The sequence below is a fragment of the Prionailurus bengalensis genome, chromosome B3 (assembly GCF_016509475.1).
Source record: "Prionailurus bengalensis isolate Pbe53 chromosome B3, Fcat_Pben_1.1_paternal_pri, whole genome shotgun sequence".
Classification (NCBI taxonomy): Eukaryota; Metazoa; Chordata; class Mammalia; order Carnivora; family Felidae; genus Prionailurus; species Prionailurus bengalensis.
The window spans coordinates 5,762,048-5,781,749 of record NC_057355.1 but is presented as its reverse complement, the minus strand read 5'-3'; the positions used below and the strand labels follow the sequence as shown (position 1 = coordinate 5,781,749).

General features: G+C 52.5%; 2 protein-coding genes across 3 annotated transcripts; both read left to right on the top strand.

Annotated features, from left to right (window-relative positions):
* Positions 1-1,799: 1,799 nt before the first annotated feature.
* Positions 1,800-13,365, top strand: LOC122467545 (tubulin polyglutamylase TTLL13P-like). 2 transcript variants are annotated; one of them, XM_043553925.1, is made up of 15 exons: positions 1,800-1,965; positions 2,548-2,818; positions 3,174-3,214; positions 3,923-4,041; positions 5,511-5,641; positions 5,872-6,028; positions 6,869-7,012; positions 7,390-7,475; positions 7,776-8,007; positions 8,492-8,676; positions 10,316-10,501; positions 10,799-10,979; positions 11,256-11,435; positions 12,020-12,338; positions 12,700-13,365. In XM_043553925.1, the coding sequence occupies exons 2-15, from the start codon at positions 2,559-2,561 to the stop codon at positions 12,954-12,956; spliced, it is 2,478 nt and encodes an 825-aa protein (XP_043409860.1). In that variant the 5' UTR covers positions 1,800-1,965; positions 2,548-2,558; the 3' UTR covers positions 12,957-13,365. The 2 variants fall into 2 exon arrangements, with proteins under 2 accessions (XP_043409860.1, XP_043409859.1); XM_043553924.1 differs by having other exon boundaries at positions 1,827-1,934.
* A 181-nt stretch (positions 13,366-13,546) lies between these two features.
* On the top strand, positions 13,547-19,391 carry NGRN (neugrin, neurite outgrowth associated). The gene is made up of 3 exons (XM_043553926.1): positions 13,547-13,760; positions 14,125-14,235; positions 18,290-19,391. Exons 1-3 carry the CDS (start codon positions 13,597-13,599, stop codon positions 18,891-18,893), a joined length of 879 nt encoding a protein of 292 aa, XP_043409861.1. The 5' UTR covers positions 13,547-13,596; the 3' UTR covers positions 18,894-19,391.
* The last annotated feature ends 311 nt before the right edge of the window (positions 19,392-19,702 follow it).

The window sequence follows — 19,702 nt, the reverse complement described above, 5'->3', positions numbered from 1 at the left end:
TCCTCTGTCCCCCCTCTCTCTCTGCCTCTCCCCTGCTCACTCGCTGTCTCTAAATAAATAAATACATATTTTTTTAATTTTGTGAAAGAACCGTTTAACATTTAAATTGAAATATTACATGTTTAACATTTGAATTCCTATAGAATTTGGGTCGGCTTCCTCTTTTTAGCACCTTGCTGTAATTTTAGCTTATGCTTCTTTCTGCAAGCCTTTGCCTGTGCAAACTCCAAGAGCGCCACCTTGCTTTGCTTGCCCAGTCTGAAGGAAGTACAGATGACCGTTAGCGCAGAGTGGATTTTGTGTCCCAGGTGATGGCGCCCAAATACCAGCGTTTTCCCCCAGGACGGCTGTTCAGAGGAATGCCTTCTCAGGCCAAACCAAGTTTTTCCTTGAGAAGGGGGGAGAAAGTCAAATAGGTTTCTTTGTGGCGGTACTTCTCAGCTGTTTTATGGAGTTCATGAATTGTCAGGGAAGGGACTTAGAAGCTTTTTCTCAGCTTAAGTGTGGAGCACTTAGGGACCACTTTGTACTCCGCCCTGGGCTTTGTGCACACCATAGATAGGAAGGGATGGTCCAGCCCAGGACTTCCATCTCTGCTTGCTTTTTGATGACCTGTGTAATGAAGGGGTTGGGGATTTGATCTAATGGGAAACCTTGAAGAGTTTTAAACAGGGGAGTAACAAATTTGCATTTTAGCAAGAATACTTAAGCTGGAACGGATGGATGCGGGGGGGGGGGGTGGGCAGAGAACAGTTGGGAGTCCGATTAAGAGGTTGCTGCGTGGTTGGTCAGTCCGTTGAGCATGGATTCTTGATCTCCCCCTCAGGTCATGATGTCAGTTCATGAGTTTGAGCCCCGCGTGGGCTCTGCACTGGCAGTGAGAAGCCGTTTGGGATTTGTGCCTCCCTCTCTCTGTCCCTCCTCTGATGCTTTCTCAAAAAAGAAAGAAAAAAAAAAAAAAGGTGCTGCCTGGTGGCAATTCAGGGAAGACACGTTCAAGTCCTAGAATAGTCCCTGGAACGCTAAATATTTGGAAAGAATGAGAAAAAAATGATAGTCCTGGAAGCCAAGAGCCTCCAAATCATTTCAAGAAGGGAGTAATAGAATATTCTGTGCTGAAGGAACAGCAAGAAATGTGTCATTCAGAAAATGTCCACGTCTCTCTAAGGGAAGGAGACTGAAGTGTCCCCCAGATTTAGGCACACGGGACAGCCTTACAGTGACAAGTTGGACGGGGCTCGGTGGGGGTGGCGAGCAGAAGTCAGCGTGAGGACGCCAGGAAGAGCAGTGAAGGAGCGCTACGGCGAGGAGGCCGTTCTGTCACTCGGCGGAGCTGGCTCAGCCCGCCAGGGTGGGCACTAAGCACGGCCGCCCCTCCGGAGGGCGGCGACGGCGCGACACACGCTTGCTAAAGCTCAGGGAAGGCCAGCAGGTACTTTTCCCGAGCACAGAGTTAAACCAAGCTCCGGGCTCGGCCCGCGGGCTCGAGATAGCCTGGGGTGAGGCGCGCGTGAATCGGCGCGAAAGCGGAAGGACTCCACGTGCCAGCCGGTGCGCCCCGTCGGCGGCCGCGGAGGCCGGGCCCCCCAGAGGCCGCAGGCGGCCCGCACGTCCCCCGCCAGCGCCGGCGACAGGCCTTCAGCGCGGGGGAGCAAGATGGCCTCGGCGGGCGCCCAAGTGGGCGTGGTTCCCGGGAAGGCCCCGCCCCCAGAACGCCGCTCCAATGGGGACCGCCCCCGTGTCCATGGCGACGGCGGCGGCGGCCGCCGGCTAGCTCCAGGAGGCGCCGCCGCCGCCGCCGCCGGGATCTCCCAGCTAGGAGCGAACCCCGGGGTGGGAGGGGAGCGGGCTCCCCCTCGCGATCGGCGGAGGCTGCCAGTCCTGTGGAGCAAGGAGGCGGTCCCGGAGGCCCAGCGACGCCCGGGAAGGAGCAGGTGTCGCGCGAAGGGCTGACATGAGCGACCAGCTGAGTCCAGCCTCGGGCAGCTAGGGGTGGACCCGGCAGCCCCTCCGCTGTCCTCGAAACCCCGGGTGGGCGGTGTCCGCCAGGGGCTCCCGCTCCGCCGTCAGAGCCCAAGGGGACTTAGCCATCGAGGGCCTGGCCCCAGTGTGTACACTTGGAGAAACCGAGTCACGGAACAGGGAAAGCGCCGGCTTAGGGGACCTTTGGTTTTTAGCTCTATTTTAAAATTGAAGGTCCACTCCAGGGCCCAGCCATCCCCCTTCCCAGAAATAAAAAAGCCATGGTCATGATCCCTGCCAGCTCTGTCCAGCTTCTACTTGCAACCCAATGTGTTTTATGGAGTAGTGATCTTGGATGATCAGGGCTTGTCGGGGAATCCAACATCTCACAGGCATTGCCCCCATCCCCACCCCCAACCCAAGCCTCCACTACCTACTAGGAACACATCGCATTCTGCACTGGGATTGTCCTGTTCGGAAGGGCAACAATGTTCCCTTATAACACGAAGGGGCTTTTTGTGACTCCTGCACGGCCTGGAGGAAGGAAGTTCTGACATACATTTCACTCTCACCCCCTCCCCTCAGAATCTAAGAGGATGGAGCCAGATACCTGTAAGACCAGTGAATCAGAGGAAGACTACGTTGAAGAAGAGGACTCTGGGGAGGAGTGTGTTAAAGAGGAAGCTACCATCCCTTCTAACTCTTCTCAGCAGCAACTTCCAAAGGCTGACTATAAGGACTTTAGGGATGGAGTTCCCTTATCTGTTGTAGCCAAGAAAATTCCAAAGAAAATCATAGCCCCAACTGACTCAGATGACTTAGAAGTTAGAAGGAGAAAGAGAAGGCGGAAACACAGGTAACGGGTCCCTGGACGACACCCCCCTCCACCCCCGCCACCTGCCTGGCTCCGGAAGAGAGCCACCCCCAGCCTCCCTTCGGCAGTCGGGGTCTTCCCTTTAATCTGCGAAAGAGGACCGGGAATACAGGAACATCATTAACCTTCTGGAACGAGAAAAACACAAAATCCAGAACCATTTGGGCTGGCTTGGTTTGCAGACTTAGCATGTCTCTATCATCCTGGTCTTCCGTGGCTTTTAGAGAAAACGAACTGCATTGTAGATGTGTTGGGTGTCTCTTCCTCCGGGTGCCTGGCAGCCCAGGGTCTGTCCTTCATCCCACTCTGCCTGATTTCTACTGTTCCTTCATTCCAGACCCCTGGCCATCAACCTGACCAACTGCAAGTATGAGAGCGGTAAGCACCCGGTTCACTCACTCACAACACTGCGCATAAGAGGGCACCTGCAGCTTTGACTCTGGGAATGGTCCCCCCCCGTCGGGCTCCCAGCCCCTGGATCTCGTTAGGCTGGCCTACAACCTGGGCTGAGCTACTAGCAGCTGAGACATCTCTGTTCCAGTTCGTCTTGGGGTTAGGGTGGGAATCTCCACAGTTAGCTAACAAGAAAAAAAAAGTGACCGGAAGTCACCATTGCCCCCACCCTTCCCAGATTTCACTGGAGTTGAGATGAGAACAGGCTAATAGAGTTTTTTTCCAAGGAAGATTCTGGGGCGGGGCGGGGGGGGGGTGAGAATTAAAAGAAAAAAATCACCAGCTGGGTCAGCCGTCTCTCCATCTCCGTCATCTATGCAAGGGGCCACCCACAGTGTGAGATGTGACCCCTACGGAGAGAGGGTCAGCTCTGCAGGTCAGAAACCATCCTAATTGAGAGAGAGGGTTGACGGGAGTAGAGAGCCAGGCTCTAGTTTTCTCCGTCACAGATTTTGGAAGGGCCTTGACAGCTTCATGAACTTGGAATTGTCACATGGTAATTAAACTGCGGAGCGGAGGTAAGAACCACCTCATCTCCAGTCCACTCTCTGGTCAAGTTACCCGAGCCAGCTGCCCTCCCGAGACTCACTGCCGGTGGCCAGGCTGGCCCCGCTGACCCCCGTCTCTCCACAGTGCGTCGGGCAGCTCAAATGTGTGGCCTAAAGGAGGTGGGGGAGGATGAAGAGTGGACTGTGTACTGGACGGACTGCTCTGTCTCACTTGAACGAGTCATGGACATGAAGAGGTTTCAGGTACAATCTCCTGACCCAAGAGCCCCAAGGGGCTGCGGCCCTGGTTACTCCCGCCCTTCTGCTCAGGCGCCCAACGCCACACCCTTTGTAGTTGTCCCTCTGGGCAGAGCAGGAAAGGCCGCGGCTAGGGGCTTCCGCTCCACTGGAAAAACTCTCCTCTTGGGTTCCTGGAGCTTCTATCATAGGAAGGAGGTATATGCTGGGCACTGCTCGCCTGGAAGCATCTGTGCCCAGCTGACCCCCTCCAGGGCCGGTGAGCCCACCTGAGGGGAACTTCAGCACTAACCGCAGGGGCAGCTGAGTGAGCCGGCTTCTAAACAGCTCAGTCCCGCATCCGCATCCATTGAGAGTCGGCGTGGGGCGTCTGGGTGGGTCAGTCACTTGAGCATCCAACTCTTGATTTTGGCCCAGGTCGTGATCTCCTCGTTCGTGGGGTTGAGCCCCGTGTTGGGCTCTGTGCTTGGGATTCTCTCTCTTCCTCTCTCTCTCTCTGCCCCTCCCCATTCTCACTCTCTTTCTCTCTCAAAATAAGTAAATACACATTAAAAAAAAAAAAAGAGGGGTGCCTGGGTGACTCAGTCGGTGAAGCGTCCGACTTTGGCTCAGGTCATGATCTCGTGGTCCCTGAGTTCAAACCCCGCGTCGGGCTCTGTGCCGACAGCTCAGAGCCTGGAGCCTACTTCAGATTCTATGTTCTCCCCCTCTCTCTTTGCACCCCCACCCCCACTCGTCTCTGTCTCTCTCTTAAAAATAAATATTAAAGAAAAAAAGGGGCATGCAGGTGGCGGCTGTGAAACAGGCACAGTTAACAGCGCTCATTGAGGGCTCACTGTACGTCAGACCCTGTGTTATCTGCTTTTATGTTCTTACCGCAATTAAATCCTCAAAAAGAACACCGAGTGGCAGATACTCTCGTTAAGAGGACACCAAGGCTCAGAAGTACTAAGTTCCTGCAGCTAGGGTGTGGTAAAGCCAGTGAGAGAGCCCAGAACCTATGGGAGATTCTGCCTCCCAGCACCGGGCTTCCAGCCGGTCACCCTGGAAACGTCATACCCTGGGGGCGCCATGACCCAGCGCTCCCTGGGACTCATTCTCGATTTCCTTTTCTCTCTTGGAAAATGGTTTCTCGTTGGCTTACGCTCCCATGCCCCAGTTATCCTTACAGGACTAGTTGCTGGTGGCCTGGGGCACGTTAGAAGGTGGCTAGAAGACCCGAAGTCCTGGCGAGTCCTTCTCACTGCCCCTCGTCTCCCGACCTCGGTGTGGACGTGTGTTTTGGGAGAGGCCAAGGAGGAGGTTCTCACCTGCCTTAGGGAACCTTCCTTTTCTCCCTTAGGGTATTAGGTATAGTGTTTGCCTCCTCTGTGACTTCTGCCTTGACCTTCCCAGTCCTCCTGGTGTGCCCCAGACCCCAGGGGCTGCCACTCACTCTGCTCGTGGGGGTAGGTCACCACCTGGCTCTGTTGCAGAAAATCAACCACTTCCCTGGCATGACGGAAATCTGCCGCAAAGATCTGCTGGCTCGGAACCTCAACCGCATGCAGAAACTCTATCCCACGGAGTACAACATCTTCCCCCGCACCTGGTGCCTCCCTGCAGAGTGAGTGAGCCCGGCCCCCGGGGCTGATGTGCTGGGGGAGGAAAGGTTTCGCCATCTCACTTCCCTCCAGGCTCTGGCCTTGTCACCTGGGAGGTTTCAGCTGGTCACAGGAAAGTAGGTGGGAGACTGACGCTCCAGGAAGAGCACGGACAGGAGAGCAGAACCCCACCGGGGCCCTGGGACAGCTGCCACGCGCAGAAACCTTCTGACCAGCCCCCCTCTGCACACAGCTACGGGGACTTCCAGTCCTACGGTCGTCAGCGAAAAACCCGCACTTACATCTGCAAGCCGGACAGCGGCTGTCAGGGACGCGGCATCTTCATCACCCGAAGTCCCCGGGAGATCAAGCCAGGAGAGCACATGATCTGCCAGCAGTACATCTCCAAGGTGAAGGGCGCCTCCGGACCGCCAGGGCCCTGCCCCGGCCTCATCTCTCCCACTGCCAGAGGGGGAAGCCAGGCTTCGGCTCCTACTTCCTATTTGCTCTTATCAGAGCCGTGGTTCAGAGCCAGCCTGCCTCGGTCTGAATCTGAGTTTTTCCACTTCTTACATATGTGATCTTGGACAGTTTTGTTTTTTTTTTAAATGTCTTTAATGTTTGTTTATTTTTGAGAGAGAGACAGAGAGAGACAGAGCGCGAGGGGCGGGGGCAGAGAGGGAGACACAGAATCTGAAGCAGGCTCCAGGCTCCGAGCCAACTGCACAGAGCTAGATGCGGGGCTCGAACCCATGAACCATGGAATCACGACCTGAGCTGAAGTTGGATGCTCAATGGACTGAGTCATCCAGGCGCCCCTCTTTTTTTTTTTTTTTTAAGTTTACTTATTTTGAGGGAGAGGGAGAGAGAGAGTGAGCATGAGTGGGGGAGGAGCAGAGACAGAGACAGAGACAGAGACAGAGGTCCCAAGCAGGCTCTCTGCCCCCAGTGCGGAGCCGATTTGGGGCTCGAACTCACAAACCGCGAGATCATGACCTGAGCCCAAACCAGGAGTCAGTCGCTTAAAGGACTGAGCCACCCAGGTGCCCCAAATCTTGGGCAATTTCTTACCCTTTCCGTGACTCAATGTCATCATTTGTTGAATGGGAAAAATAACAGTAACTACTTTATGCTGTATATGGTTATTACGACAATCAAACCGGTTGTGCATCCGAAACACTTCAAACAGCGTGTGGTATAGAATGAGCGCTTCAGAAGTATTCTTCCCTGGCGGGTTTGTGTGCTTTCAGCCCTTCCTCATTGACGGCTTCAAGTTCGATATGCGAATCTATGTCCTCATCACATCCTGCGACCCTCTTCGGATTTTCATGTACGAGGAGGGCCTGGCCCGCTTCGCCACGATGCCCTACGCGGAGCCCAACAACAGCAACCTGGTAAGGGGCCAGACGGTGGCCCTGGGGGGGGGGGGGGGACAGGGCCGCGCCCTCTTCTCCTGAGTGCTGAGGTTCTGTGGCGGACCAGGTAGAAAGGCTTGTTGTCGTCACCCATGAACAAGCAATGGAACCAGCGAGCACCCTAACCCCGTGGCTGGGAGGAGAGCATTCGGTGGGTGGTGACCGCTGAAAGGTCCTCCCTGGAGGACGCCGGCCCACCCCCTTCCCCAGGAGCTCACAGGACAGTTCTTAGGTGAAGAGGGCCCGCCGAGGAGCCCTTGTCCCGGGGAGGGGAAGGTCGTAGAAAAGGCAAGGAAGGGCTGGAGAGGAGTGCTTCGGGGAAGCAGACTGAGCGCCGCGGGCCGCTCTCTTCCCAGGATGATGTCTGCATGCATCTGACCAACTATGCCATCAACAAACACAACGAGAACTTTGTCCGAGACGACGCTGCGGGCAGTAAAAGGTACTCCCGGCTCTGGTTGAGCCTTAGCCTTATAGTCTCAGCAGCCCCTGAAACTGAGCTGGCTCTTGGGAGGCCGATCGCTCAGGAAAACCACCTTCACAGACCCCTGTCCTGTGCTTGACCTCTAAATGCAGCCCTGCCCCCACCCTGAGGAGCAAGCCGGGCTCCAAGCTGTCAGAAGCCCTTTGAAGTGTAAGGAATCTAGGCACAGAATTAGGGTTAGCCATAGGGAGCCTCTTGCCCTCGGCCTGGCCCCAGCGGTGTAGAAACTGGTCCTCCTCTGAGCCCTGGGCCTCACAGGAAGCTGTCGACGCTCAATGCCTGGCTGCGAGAACACGGCTACGACCCCCGAGAGCTGTGGGGGCACATCGAGGACATCATCGTCAAAACCATCATCTCAGCCCATTCTGTTCTTCGCCACAACTACCGCACCTGTTTCCCCCACTATCTGAGCGGAGGTACATGTGCCTGTTTTGAGATCCTTGGTTTTGACATCTTGCTGGACCACAAGCTGAAACCCTGGCTGCTGGAGGTGAGGATGATCTTCTGGGCTTTGCAAAACCCGGGGCCTGAGGCCTCCCTGAGCAGGACGCCTGGGCTAGGAGTGCAGTCAGGTGGTGGAACAGAGAATGGGGGACATGGCGGCCCTGGGGTGGGTAGGAATGGCAGAAGGCAGTAGGTGTCTACCCTCTTGACCTGCTGAGTCCAAGCCTAGTGATCTCTGGCCTCCACCATAGGGATCCAGGATTTGGATCCCAAGTGTTCCCCCATGGAATCTTTTTGTCTTTAGGGACACTGTATCTGTAGAGTCAGGCTGTCTGGTTTGCTCTCAGCAGCCTGTGTACCGGAGGGATCTCTGTGGCGGGGTCCCGTGGCCTTGGAAGTCAGAACATCCAGCCTCCTTGGCCGAGGCCTCTGGAGGGGGATGTCTTGCCTGGACTGTCCAGTCCGGCCTGCCCGAGGCCACACGTGCTCAGGCAGTGTAGGAAGGGTGGGATGATGACTCCTCCTGGCAGGTAAACCACTCCCCGAGCTTTACCACTGACTCCCGCCTTGATCGCGAAGTGAAGGACGCACTTCTCTGTGATGCCATGACCCTTGTCAACCTCCGGGGCTGTGACAAAAGGAAGGTGATAGAGGAGGACAAGCGGCGAGTCAAGGAGCGCCTTTTCCAGTGCCACCAGCAGCCACGAGAAGCCAGGTGGGCCACGTGTCTGTCTTCTTTGTCATTACTTTCCTGATGGGAAAAGTGCTCCTGTAGGTGGCGAAGAGAGTCTGGGGGTAAGGATTAGCTGTGAAGCACAATTGTGGGTTTTTTGGCGTAAATGACGCATTACGTATCACAGATAGTATGTTGGAAATTCAAAAGATCCTATGAAGAATCCCTTCCTGTTCTCCGGCTACTCAGTTTCCCCCGGAGGAGCCAACCTATGCCACGTGTATGCTTTAGCAGTTAATGCACGCACACATACATAGGTGTGCGTATAATATATACCTGTAGAAATAACTTATACAGATGTTTTTCTCCCTTTACCTACCTAGACAGTAGTGTAACCTTCACACTCTCTCTACTACGTGTAGCAACACAGCTTAGAGCTATTTTCTATTAGCTCATAAGAAGCTCTTTGCTGTTTGATTGGCTGTTTGTTTTTGGTTTTGTTTTTTAATGTTTATTTCTGAGAGCGAGAGAGACAGAGGGTGAGCGGGGAAGGGGCAGATGGGGCAGACGGGGGGGGGGGGGGGGAGCGGGGGGAGACAGAGGATCCGAAGCGGGCTCGCTGCTGTCAGCAAGGATGTGAGGCTCTAACCCACGAACCACGAGATCACGACCTGCGTGGAAGTCAGGCGCTCGACCAGCTGAACCACCCAGGGGCCCCTTGTTTTTGTTTTTAACAAAGGTCCTCTAGACAGGTTATAATAATGAAACAGAAAACAGTCTAGTCATGCAACAATAAGAGCTTATTTAAATCAGCGTCTTTCACCCACTGTTGTTTTAATTATAAGATGGGTTACCAACACGGTGATTTGCTGCCGATACTAAATTAATGTTAGTAACACATACAAATGGAGTGGAATTGGAAGCGTTCCTATTACAGTGCTCTCTTCCCCACCTGGGTTGCCATATGCAGGCCCGTGTGTATTTGGTTTGCTAGGACATCCTGAGGGCCTGGCACATAGTAGGCGCTCTCATGTGTGAAGGGAGGGGAAGCAGGACTGTTACTGGAAATACGCTGGCTCTTCCCACAGTGGGGCTGCACATGTGCCTATTATATCATGAGTGATGTCTTTCAGTGGGGAAAAGGGTTCACAACGACTGGACTTAATAAATGAAAGTACAATCACAATCACAGAACCACGTGACTACTAGGAAGCCATTTAGCAAGGTTGTATGATCCCATTTTTGTCAGAAACCAGAAAGGAAGGTAGTCGGTGGCAACGCCAGGGTTCAGACTCGGGGGTCCCGCCCCCGAGTCCAAGCTCATGACCAATATGCTAACTGCACAGTAAGATTATGGGAGGTTTTCCCTTCTTTTTGCTCTTCTACATTTTTCTGTAATTAACATAGATTACTGTATGATCAGAAACCTAGAAGACTGTGAGAACTTGGAGTGCTAGCTTGCACTTAAGATGCAAACCAGATTTCTGGAAGTCAAGCCCAGATTTCCGTGGCTACACACAAGCGGGATTGGCCAGAGGGCCTTCGCAGCCCTCGCTACGTGGGCAGAGGCCACAAAGGCCGTGAAGCTAACGGAAGGTTCTCAAAGCCTTGGCCGGCCTTCTTTTCCCCACTGAACATTCTCAGAGCCCTCCCGACTCACTCTGGAGCTTGGTTTCCCTAGGCGAGAACAAACTGAACTGTCGCACGCAGCGATACTGGACCAGGAGCGCCATGAGGACTCCCACCTCGGGGGGTACCGGCGGATCTATCCTGGGCCTAACACGGACAAGTACGCGCCCTTCTTCAAGCACAACGGCTCCCTCTTCCAGGAGACTGCTGCTTCCAAGGCTAGAGAGGAGTGTGCCAGGTACTTTGCCTTGCCTCGTCCCCTGTCCACTTGGGGGGGGGGGGGGGCATATCCTGAAGCTGAACTGCTCGCCAGCAGGGTAGAGAGGAAGCCAGACACTTGAGCCAAGAGGAATGGAGTCATAAATTCTTGCGGACTCAGTAACTCCATGTAGGAGGTTTCCCATTTCCCCCCTCATTCTTCTCTTGTCTGCCTCCCAGACAGATCTGGTTTCCCACTCCCCCGTCCCCACTTCCCCTCACCCTGCTTCCCCCCAACATAATCTCTCCGGTGTCTGAAGCTGCTGTGTCTTGTCAGACAGCAACGGGAAGAGATCCGCCTTAAGCAGGAACAGCAGGAGACCTCAGGAAATAAGAGGCGGAAGGAGAGCCGGGACCAGAACCAGGGTGAATCCGCGGGAGAGAAGAGCCGATGCAGGGCCGGGCTCCGGGGACTTCCCGCCCACTTGGCTTACAGGAACCGGAACCAGGAGAAAGAGGTGCCCGGGTTTTGGTAGCTCTTGCCTTTCAACAGGAAATAGGTTGGGTCTAGAGAAGGGAGGGAGAGGGAGAGGAGTTCCTAATGAATACGTTGGATCTGACCTCGCGGAACGGGGGCTGGGGGCGGGGGGAAGAGAACGGACAGCAAAGGGGACCTTCCACTAGGGTCAGGGAATGCACAGAGGCAGAGCAGGCAGGAGTCCCGCAGCCATCGTCGTCGATGGTTTGGGACTCGCTCTCGGAGATCTTGCGTTCAGCCCTCATGTACCTCGCAGCTGCTCCCCGTACACGTGGATACCATGCATCCTCAAGAAATCGTGGAAGAGGAGGAGCTGGAGCGGATGAAGGCCCTGCTACAAAGGGAGAATCTCATCCGAAGCCTCGGTATCATAGAGCAACTCAGCCACATGCTGCACCCCAGCCACCAGGGCCACAGAAGGCTTCACGAGTATCGGGTGAGGGTCCCTGCGCAGCATCTCGCAGAACCAGGGAACAAGGCCTGCACCGGCACACGGGGGTGGCCGCGGCCCAGAAGGCTAACGTGATGGTGTCCGGCAGGCACGGAGCCTGGGAGAGCAGCTCCTGCTGGGCGCTGGGAAGGGGTCTCTTGGTTGCTTTTGCATTTGCTCCCACGCTCCCTGGTGTTCAGTAATGACATCCGGCAAAGTGCAGCTCCTGACCTACTCGCAAGAGATGTGTTCTCTTTATTCCAGTCTTGCAATAACCCCAAACTCATGCTTGACGAGTAAGAAGGCCACCACCCTCAGTGGCTTCTGTGTAATCTCTCTCTAGCCCTGCCAGTGCCGTGGCTCTAATGGGAGATAAGCAAACAGACTTGGGCCAAGAGAACAGCTGCCGCATTCACTGTTCCCTGGGCAGGTGTCAAGCCTGTTGGGTCTTCTGTTTTTGCTGAGCCCCCAAGGAGTAATTGGTTACATAGCGGCCACGGCCTAGAAGAGACGTTTCGGTTACCTATTTTCTTCCTCCAGTCCATCCGGCCTCACAAGAAGTGTGGTAAGGGGCTGCTCTTCTCCTCTAGCCTAGATTTCACCACGACGGGCTGGGCAGTCAAGAACTGCAATCTGTGAGTCTGGTCCCACTGGTCCTCCTGAGAGGGGCCACCAAAGAGCAGGGCCCTCCTCACTTCCTGCATCCAGTTCGGCCCCACGAATTGATCCCCAGGATCCTAGGGCCACAGCCAAGCATGAATGCTGCAATTCCACATCATTCCTGGTGCCATCTACAGCCCAAGAACTTCAACTGGATAGGAGATCGAGCAGCCATCGGCCCCTCTTCGTTGTCAATGAAAGCATCGGGAAGGCACTGTTTTCCCAGTGCCAGAGTCAGGCTCAGTAGCCGTAAGTACGCAAAACTAGCTCTGGTCACTCTGACTTGTGTCAATTCCCACTGGCAAACATTACAGCTGGGACAGTCCCAAAACACCACAGGGCACTTCCACCAGTGTGGGAATGGGATGGGTAGTGGACCCATTACCTCCTTCTACATACTGGACCCTGGGAGAAATGGCAGTACAGTCCTAGCACTCAACAAACACAACAGGGAAACAGACAAGTAAACAATTACGATACAGTGTGGCAAAGATGCTGGAGGGAAGCAAGGGATGCCATTCTTCTGTGTTGGTAATTGGGTGACAGTGGGTAAAGAGGGAGTGAATCTCCTGTGAATACCAACTCAGGGGGACCCATGTTTCCACTGCAGAAGGCCAAGCCAGCAGAAGGCTAGAAGCCATAAACACAGCCCTGGCAGGATCAGTGCCATCTTCTTTAACCCCAAAGCAGGGCTATCTTCTGCAACCGGAAAGAGTGGCAAGTAGCTCATGGACTCATTGCACCTTGCCCTCGGTGGTAGACACCGAACACAGTGCACCCAAGGCCCAGGATCTCGCTCTCTGCCCTGCCTCTACGCCCCTGATGCAGCATACCACTCCACTCCTTGACATCAGCCACCACCGGTAAATGCAGAAGTCCTGGCCAGGAACCCTGCTTGAACAAGGCAAAACACAAAGATATCAAGAATTCCTCAATACCCTAAGACTATTTCCAGATCCGTAAAGACTAAAAAGATGAAGAGGAGCCAGGGCCGGCATCTCCGCCCTTCAAACCTTAGCCTGGATTTATCGCTAGGAGATGGGTCTGAACGCTGGGTGCAGCCCGGGGCTGGAGGTCATCCTGGCGACAAGGGGCCCCCTTCCCAGAGGAGCCGAGTGCCCAAGGCACGGGGCAGTCGCCATCGGACGACCGCCAAGGAGACGCCCTTCCCCCTGCCGTGGCGGAGACAGGCCGGCCTGGGCAGCCATTGGGGCGGAGGGGTGGCTCTTGGCAAATGACTCCAACTTTTTATTAAAGTTTATGGCGTTTTCCAGGAGCGTTCTCTAGCTCATTCCGGCCCTTGCGTTCCAGGGTAAACGCTCGCCACTGCTCCTCTCCGGAAGGGTGAACCGCAAGGAGGTTCAATCCCAGCTAACGCACCCTCAGCCGGAAGCGGAAACCACGCACGACCATCCTGGCTTTCGCCGCGCCCTTCCACTTCCGGCCCCGCCCCCAGACTTCCGGTCTCTCTGCCCCTGTCGGACTGTCCCGGGTTGTTTTTGTCGACATGGCGGTGGCTCTGAACCTTTTGCTGGGCTTGCGTGTTCGTGCTGCCGTGGCTCGCTGTGGTTTCGCGACCCGGGGGATGGTAGACCCGGGCACGCTCGGCCGGGAGCCAGACCCCGATTCCGACTGGGAGCCGGAGGAGCGGGAGCTGCAGGAGGTGGAGAGGTACCGGCTGCTTCCCGGGCCCTCAGCCTGAAGCAGGGCTTCGCTCCCCCTTGGAGCCGGGCGTTGTAGCGCCGCATCCGCCGCAGCCCTTGTTTCTTACCCGTTGTCAGGGGGCGCAGGGGCAGGTGTGCGGCTCCTTTGGGACGGCAGGTTTCTTCACCAGTGACGTGTTTCATCACCCGTTTAGAAAGTTCGGCATGCTTACGGGCTGTTTTAGGGATTAGATTTCTGGGGAGGTTACAGACGTGGCCTGGTTTCCCTTGCAAACAAAAAGAAGAGGGCTGGGCCTGTGATTTAGCGCGAGGCTCTTCAGCCACCCGTTTTGCTCCCACGCTTGGCTTCTGCCATTGGTTCTCTCCCCCAGCACCCTGAAACAGCAGAAAAAAGCCGCCCGATTCCAGAAAATTCGGAGACAAATGGAGGCGCCGGGTGCCCCGCCCAGGACCCTGACGTGGGAAGCCATGGAGCAGATCCGGTGAGAATCATTGTAATAGTTTACTTTTTATCATTTTAAGTTTTCTAAATGAAAAGGAGAATAGGTGAATTTGCATAAGCCCGTCATCTAAATTTAGTAGTTTTTAACATGAGGACGCGGTTCGTTTTTGCTGAAATTTTAGAATAGTAAGCTGTAGACCTCACAGCCTTTAACTTCAAAATAGTTGTCATGACGTTCTTAAGCTAATGTCAGGGATGGGGACTTACAAGATTATGTACGTTTTTCGGAAGAGCAAACCCATATCATTAAAATCTTAGCTCCCTTAAGTTTTAAGTTTGTTTTGAATAACAATGCGTGGCATATAGTTCAAAATTAGAACATTATTTGTACACATTGAGAAGTTTTAATCCCTGCCAGTCTTCAGTGAGACTATTTTTAATGAATTTTTGTGCCTTTTTTCAGGTTTCCTTAAGCAAATACAAGCGACTGTGAATGTAGATTAACTTTTCTTTTCTTTTTTTTTTTTTGCATGTTTAAAAAAAATTGTTTTTAATGTTTATTTATTATTGAGAGACAGAGAGGCACAGAGTGTGAGCAGGGGAGGGGACAGAGAGAGGGGGAGACACAGAATCCGAAGCAGGCTCCAGGCTCTGAGCTGGCAGCACAGAGCCCAACATGGGGCTCGAACTCACAAACCATGAGATCACGACCTGAGCCAAAGTCGGTCGCCTAACCAACTGAGCCACCCAGGCGCCCCTACTTTTATTTTCTTAAGCACAAACAGAATACTGTAAATACTGTTCTACACGTTTCTTTTTTCATATAGTTTTTGGTTTGTTTTTTTTTAAGATGTTATTTTCACATAATTTTTACACTCAACACGGCACTTGAACTCACAACCCAGAGCTTAAGAGTCTCATGATCCATTGGCCCAGCCAGCCAGGTGCCCCTTTTCACACATTTCATAGATCTTTCCTCTTCAGAAGACAAAGCTCCTTTTTGAAGAAGTAATAGTAAATCGTAATTTTTGTTTTGAATCTTAAGTAATCTTTGTGCCCAACGTAGGGCTCACACTCGGGACCCTGAGATCAAGAGTTGCATGCCCTACTGGCCGAGGCATCCAGGCGCCCCAGCACATCATAATTCAGTTAACCGGTCTTTTATGAAGTGTGTTTCGGTTGTTTGCATTCACTTGCCATCACAGATAGTACTCTGATGAGTAGCTTCGTGTACACCTCGTTCCACATACCTTCCGCGTGTATTTGTTGTGTACATTCCCAGAAGTAGAGTTGCTGCGTGGAAGGACACATGGATTTGCCTTTTGATGAATATTGCTGAGTTGCCTTCTGTGAGTTGTGTGTCATTTCCCGTTCCCATCAGAGTGACTCTGAAACAGACACTTAGAATGAAGGGGATTCTATAGAGCAAGGAGATTTTGTGAGCCTGTAGTACGTCTCTCATGTCCACTTCCTTCCCTTTCTGGAGCGACTGCTCTTCCACATCTTCCTGTCACCTCCCCTTCTGTGGCTAATAAACGTCCTTTTACTTCAGAGAAAAAATTGGCCATTAATTAAGAGCTCTTTAAATGTTTCTTTATTTTTGAGAGAGAGAGCTTGAAGGGGGAGGTGGCGGGCAACAGAGGATCTGTGCTGACAGCAGAGAGCCAGCCCGATGTGGGGCTCGAACTCAGATCATACCTGAGGTGAAGTCGGGTGCCTAATCGAGTGAGCCCCCCGGGCACCCCTAGAGCCCTTTAAAGCTTCTTGGCCTTCCTCCTTATTTTCCTTGCTCGATGTTAACACCCTTATTTACATCCCAGGGGAAGTGGTAGCCCTTCATTTGTCTAGGACCCATCCTCTGTGTGCACTTAGTCTTAGATGTATCTAATTCCCCAGAGACCTACCGGCAACTTAAGGTTCTCCCTCACCCGTTTGGTCCTTGGCTGCCTACCCTTTGTTGTTTTGTTACAACAATGAAACTATTGTCCACAAATCTTATCAGACTTCCTCAGTGCTAGGCATTCCTGCCATTCCAGCCTCTAGCCTCCCTAACGTTTTTTGCAGCGTGTGACCCTGTAGTCTGCTTTCTTGAGATTCTTTCTTCCCTTGACCTCGGTACTACTCACTTCTCTTTCTAGGACTCCTTTTCTCAGTTTCCTTCCTGGGGTACCCTTAGAGTTGTGTCCTGGGTCATTTTATCTCCCCATATTTCCCTGCCTAAAGCCAGCCACTCGCGTGGCTTCAGCCACCATTGGTCTTGGCTTGTGACTTCCAAGTCTGTCGTCTCCCGTCTGTGTTTATCTTTTGACTTGTGTATCTTCAACTGTGCGCTAGCCCATCTCTGTTTGAGTGTCACGTAGGTTCTTCAAACTGAACATAATCACAAACTCAACAAGAGAGAATTTATTGTTGTCCCCTGGCAATTTCACTTTGTTCCTGTTTTCCCCGTACCCCTGAATGTTCCCACCAAACACTCAAACTGAAATCTGGAATCTCTGCCTACGTCTACCTCCAGTTATTTAGTCCTTACCAAGTTCTTCCGTTTGGCCTTCCTAAAATATTCCTCAACTCTCTTCCTTCTCTGCTTTCATTGCGGCTGCCTCAGTTCAGACTGCCTAGATTACCATGAAAGCCTCTTGGCTGATCCTTCCATTTCTAGTGTTGCCACTGAAAACTACCCCCTAGACTGAGCTTCAAAAAGGAAAAGCTGCTCATGGCATTCCACTGCTTAAACTCCTTCCTGGATCTGCTTGTGGTTTGCCATAGCTTGGATGTCCTGAACGGCAATTCTTTTGCTGTTTTTTTTTAATTCTTCTTTTTTTTAACGTTCATTTATTTATTTTTGAGAGAACATGTGCGTAAGCGGGGGAGGGGCAGAAAAAGGGGACAGAGAGAATCCCAAGTAGGCTCCGCACTGTCAGCACAGAGCCTGCCATGGGGCTCAAACCCATGAACCACGAGATCATGACCTGAACTGAAATCAGGAGTCGGACGCTTAACCGACTGAGCCACCCGGGTGCCCCTGCCTTCTGCTATTTTTGAATATACCCACTTAAAAAAAAAAAAATCCTCCCTTGATTCACTGTTGATTTGGGATAAACTTCAGAGTCGGAAGCATGACATCATCTTGCTTCTGCCCTCACTGTTAGACAAGTTGAGCTGTTGCCAACAATGGTGATGTGCTGTTTTGCATTTTACGTGCTGCTCTCCCTACCATCAATACCTTTGAGGGGCGCCTGGCTGGCTTGGTCAGAAAAGAGTACGACTCTTGATTTCAGGGTTTGTGAGTTCAAGCCGCACATTGGGTGTAGAGGTTACTTAAATAAATAAGACTTAAAAAAAAAAATACCTTTGAGGGGGCACCTGGGTGGCTCAGTCGGTTAAGCATCTGATTTCAGCTCAGGTCATGATTTCATGGTTCATGAGTTCAAGCCCTGGGCCAGGCTCTGTGCTGACAGCTCAGAGCCTGGAGCCTGTTTTGGATTCTGTGTCTCCCTCTCTCTCTGCCCCTTCCCCACTCGTTCCCTGCTCGTGCTCTGTCTGCCTTTCTCTCTCAAAAAGAAACGTTTAAAAAAAAAAAAAATACCTTTGATCTCTTCTTTCTCTTCTTTCTGCCAGCTTCATCCTTACTCCTCTTCATCCTTTTAGGCCTTTTAGAGGGACTTCTGAAGCAATTCCTGAGCCACCCGGCAAATGTTGTGGTAGCCTGTTCCTGGGTCCTCTGGGTGCTCTCACAGCATTCTCTGCTATGCCTTACCACAGTAGTGTTGTATGTTAATATATCTGTCTCCACCGCCGGATTGTATGTACTCTGAAAGGAAGGACAGTATTCGTGCATCCCCAGGATCTAACTGGGGCCTGGTACACATTGGGAGGAGTTTAGTTCTTGTGAAATAAAAGTGACCTAAGAGTGGTTGGGTGTTGCTGTCGGTGTATGGGAACGGAACAGAGCCATTTGGTGGCACAAGATAGAGACTGTGTTCACGCTTTTTCCAAGCCCTCTTCTTTTCACACAAATATAACTCGTATTGTCAGTTAGGTACTCTGATAGCAGACTTTTTCACAACTTGAAAACCTGCTTGTTTTTTCCATAGATATTTGCGTAAAGAATTTGCAGAGTCCTGGTCAGTTCCCAGATTAGCTGAAGGCTTTGGTGTCAGCACTCATGTGATCCGGAGGGTTTTAAAGAGCAAGTTCGTACCCACATTGGAGCAGAAACTGAAGCAGGATCAAAAAGTCCTTAAGAAACCCGGGCTTGCCCTCTCGTTCAGGCAGCTCCCGGGTTCTCAGGATTCCTTGAAGCCGCTCTCCGCGAGCCACTCTGGATCAGGCTCTTCGTTGATGCCAGCAGATGAAACCTCATTCAAAGGCTGGGGTCACAGCACAGCTTTGAAAGTGATAGAATCGAACACTCACAGTACACCAAGGAGACAGAAGGGAGGGGATAAAGGAATCCAGGATCCACAGCGGGAGCACTCTGTGCCTGTTGCAGATCTAGGTCACGGGCAAGAGCTGCAGAAGTGCTCCACCAGCGATCGTGCGGGTTCTAGACGAGCTGACGGTGATGGATTGCCAACTGCCAAGAAGCTGGAAGAGTTGAAGGCGCAGGACCCAGGTGACCAGAACTTCAGCAGCAAAGTAGTCCAGAGGGGGCGAGAGTTCTTTGACAGTAACGGGAACTTCTTGTACAGAATTTGAGCTGGAGCCTGGTTTGTGGAGATGCCACCTGAAACGCAGCTGGGAGAGTAGGTTTGGAGCTGCCTGGACTTTTGTGTGTGGATCATCCACCTTGGGATGGGAGGAAATGATGAGCCTGGACCATGGGAGGAAACAACTGCTCAGATATGAATCTGACAAGAGGGCAGTGAACTTCACAGAGCCAATGTGTATGGCAGGGCAGGGTTAATGACTGGCTGGGTAGACTCCAGTGTCCTGGAGCTCTGCTCCTGATCTGACCCGTGTGGATCTTCAGTACTCCCCATTTTTGCTTGGGCTCTCTGTATGTTGAAACCAGCCCGTGTTGCATGCGTTGTTAGAACTTTTCTGTGAAATTTGCAGTATATGTTTGGGAAAAAATGAAAAGTTTGCCTTCTGATCTCATTTACTTCTTGATTAATGAACACTAATAGTTCTGGAACTGCTTTATCAGTAGAATGTTTTCATTATGTGCAAAAGAAAATAAAATGTAGCAGTTTGTGTTGATTGGTGCTCTCTGGGGTGGGAAGAGTGAGGGTTCGAAGAGACCAGAGGTCCTTTGTCATTAAACATAGGAGAGAGATGGGGCCAGAGGAGTTCCCAACAAAGGACACTGTGCAGATCACCCTGCTTAGTAATTGATGTTGACAGCTAAGAATTAGGACATCATAACCTTCGCTGCATCACCTGGTCTAAAGGAGCGCCTCTTTCCTTCTGTTGGGGGGTTTGATCCATGAAAAAAAAAAAAGGTGAAGGCTTTCGGGCCTCTGGCAGCATCTCTAGCTACTTTCAGAAGCTTCAATAGCATCTTC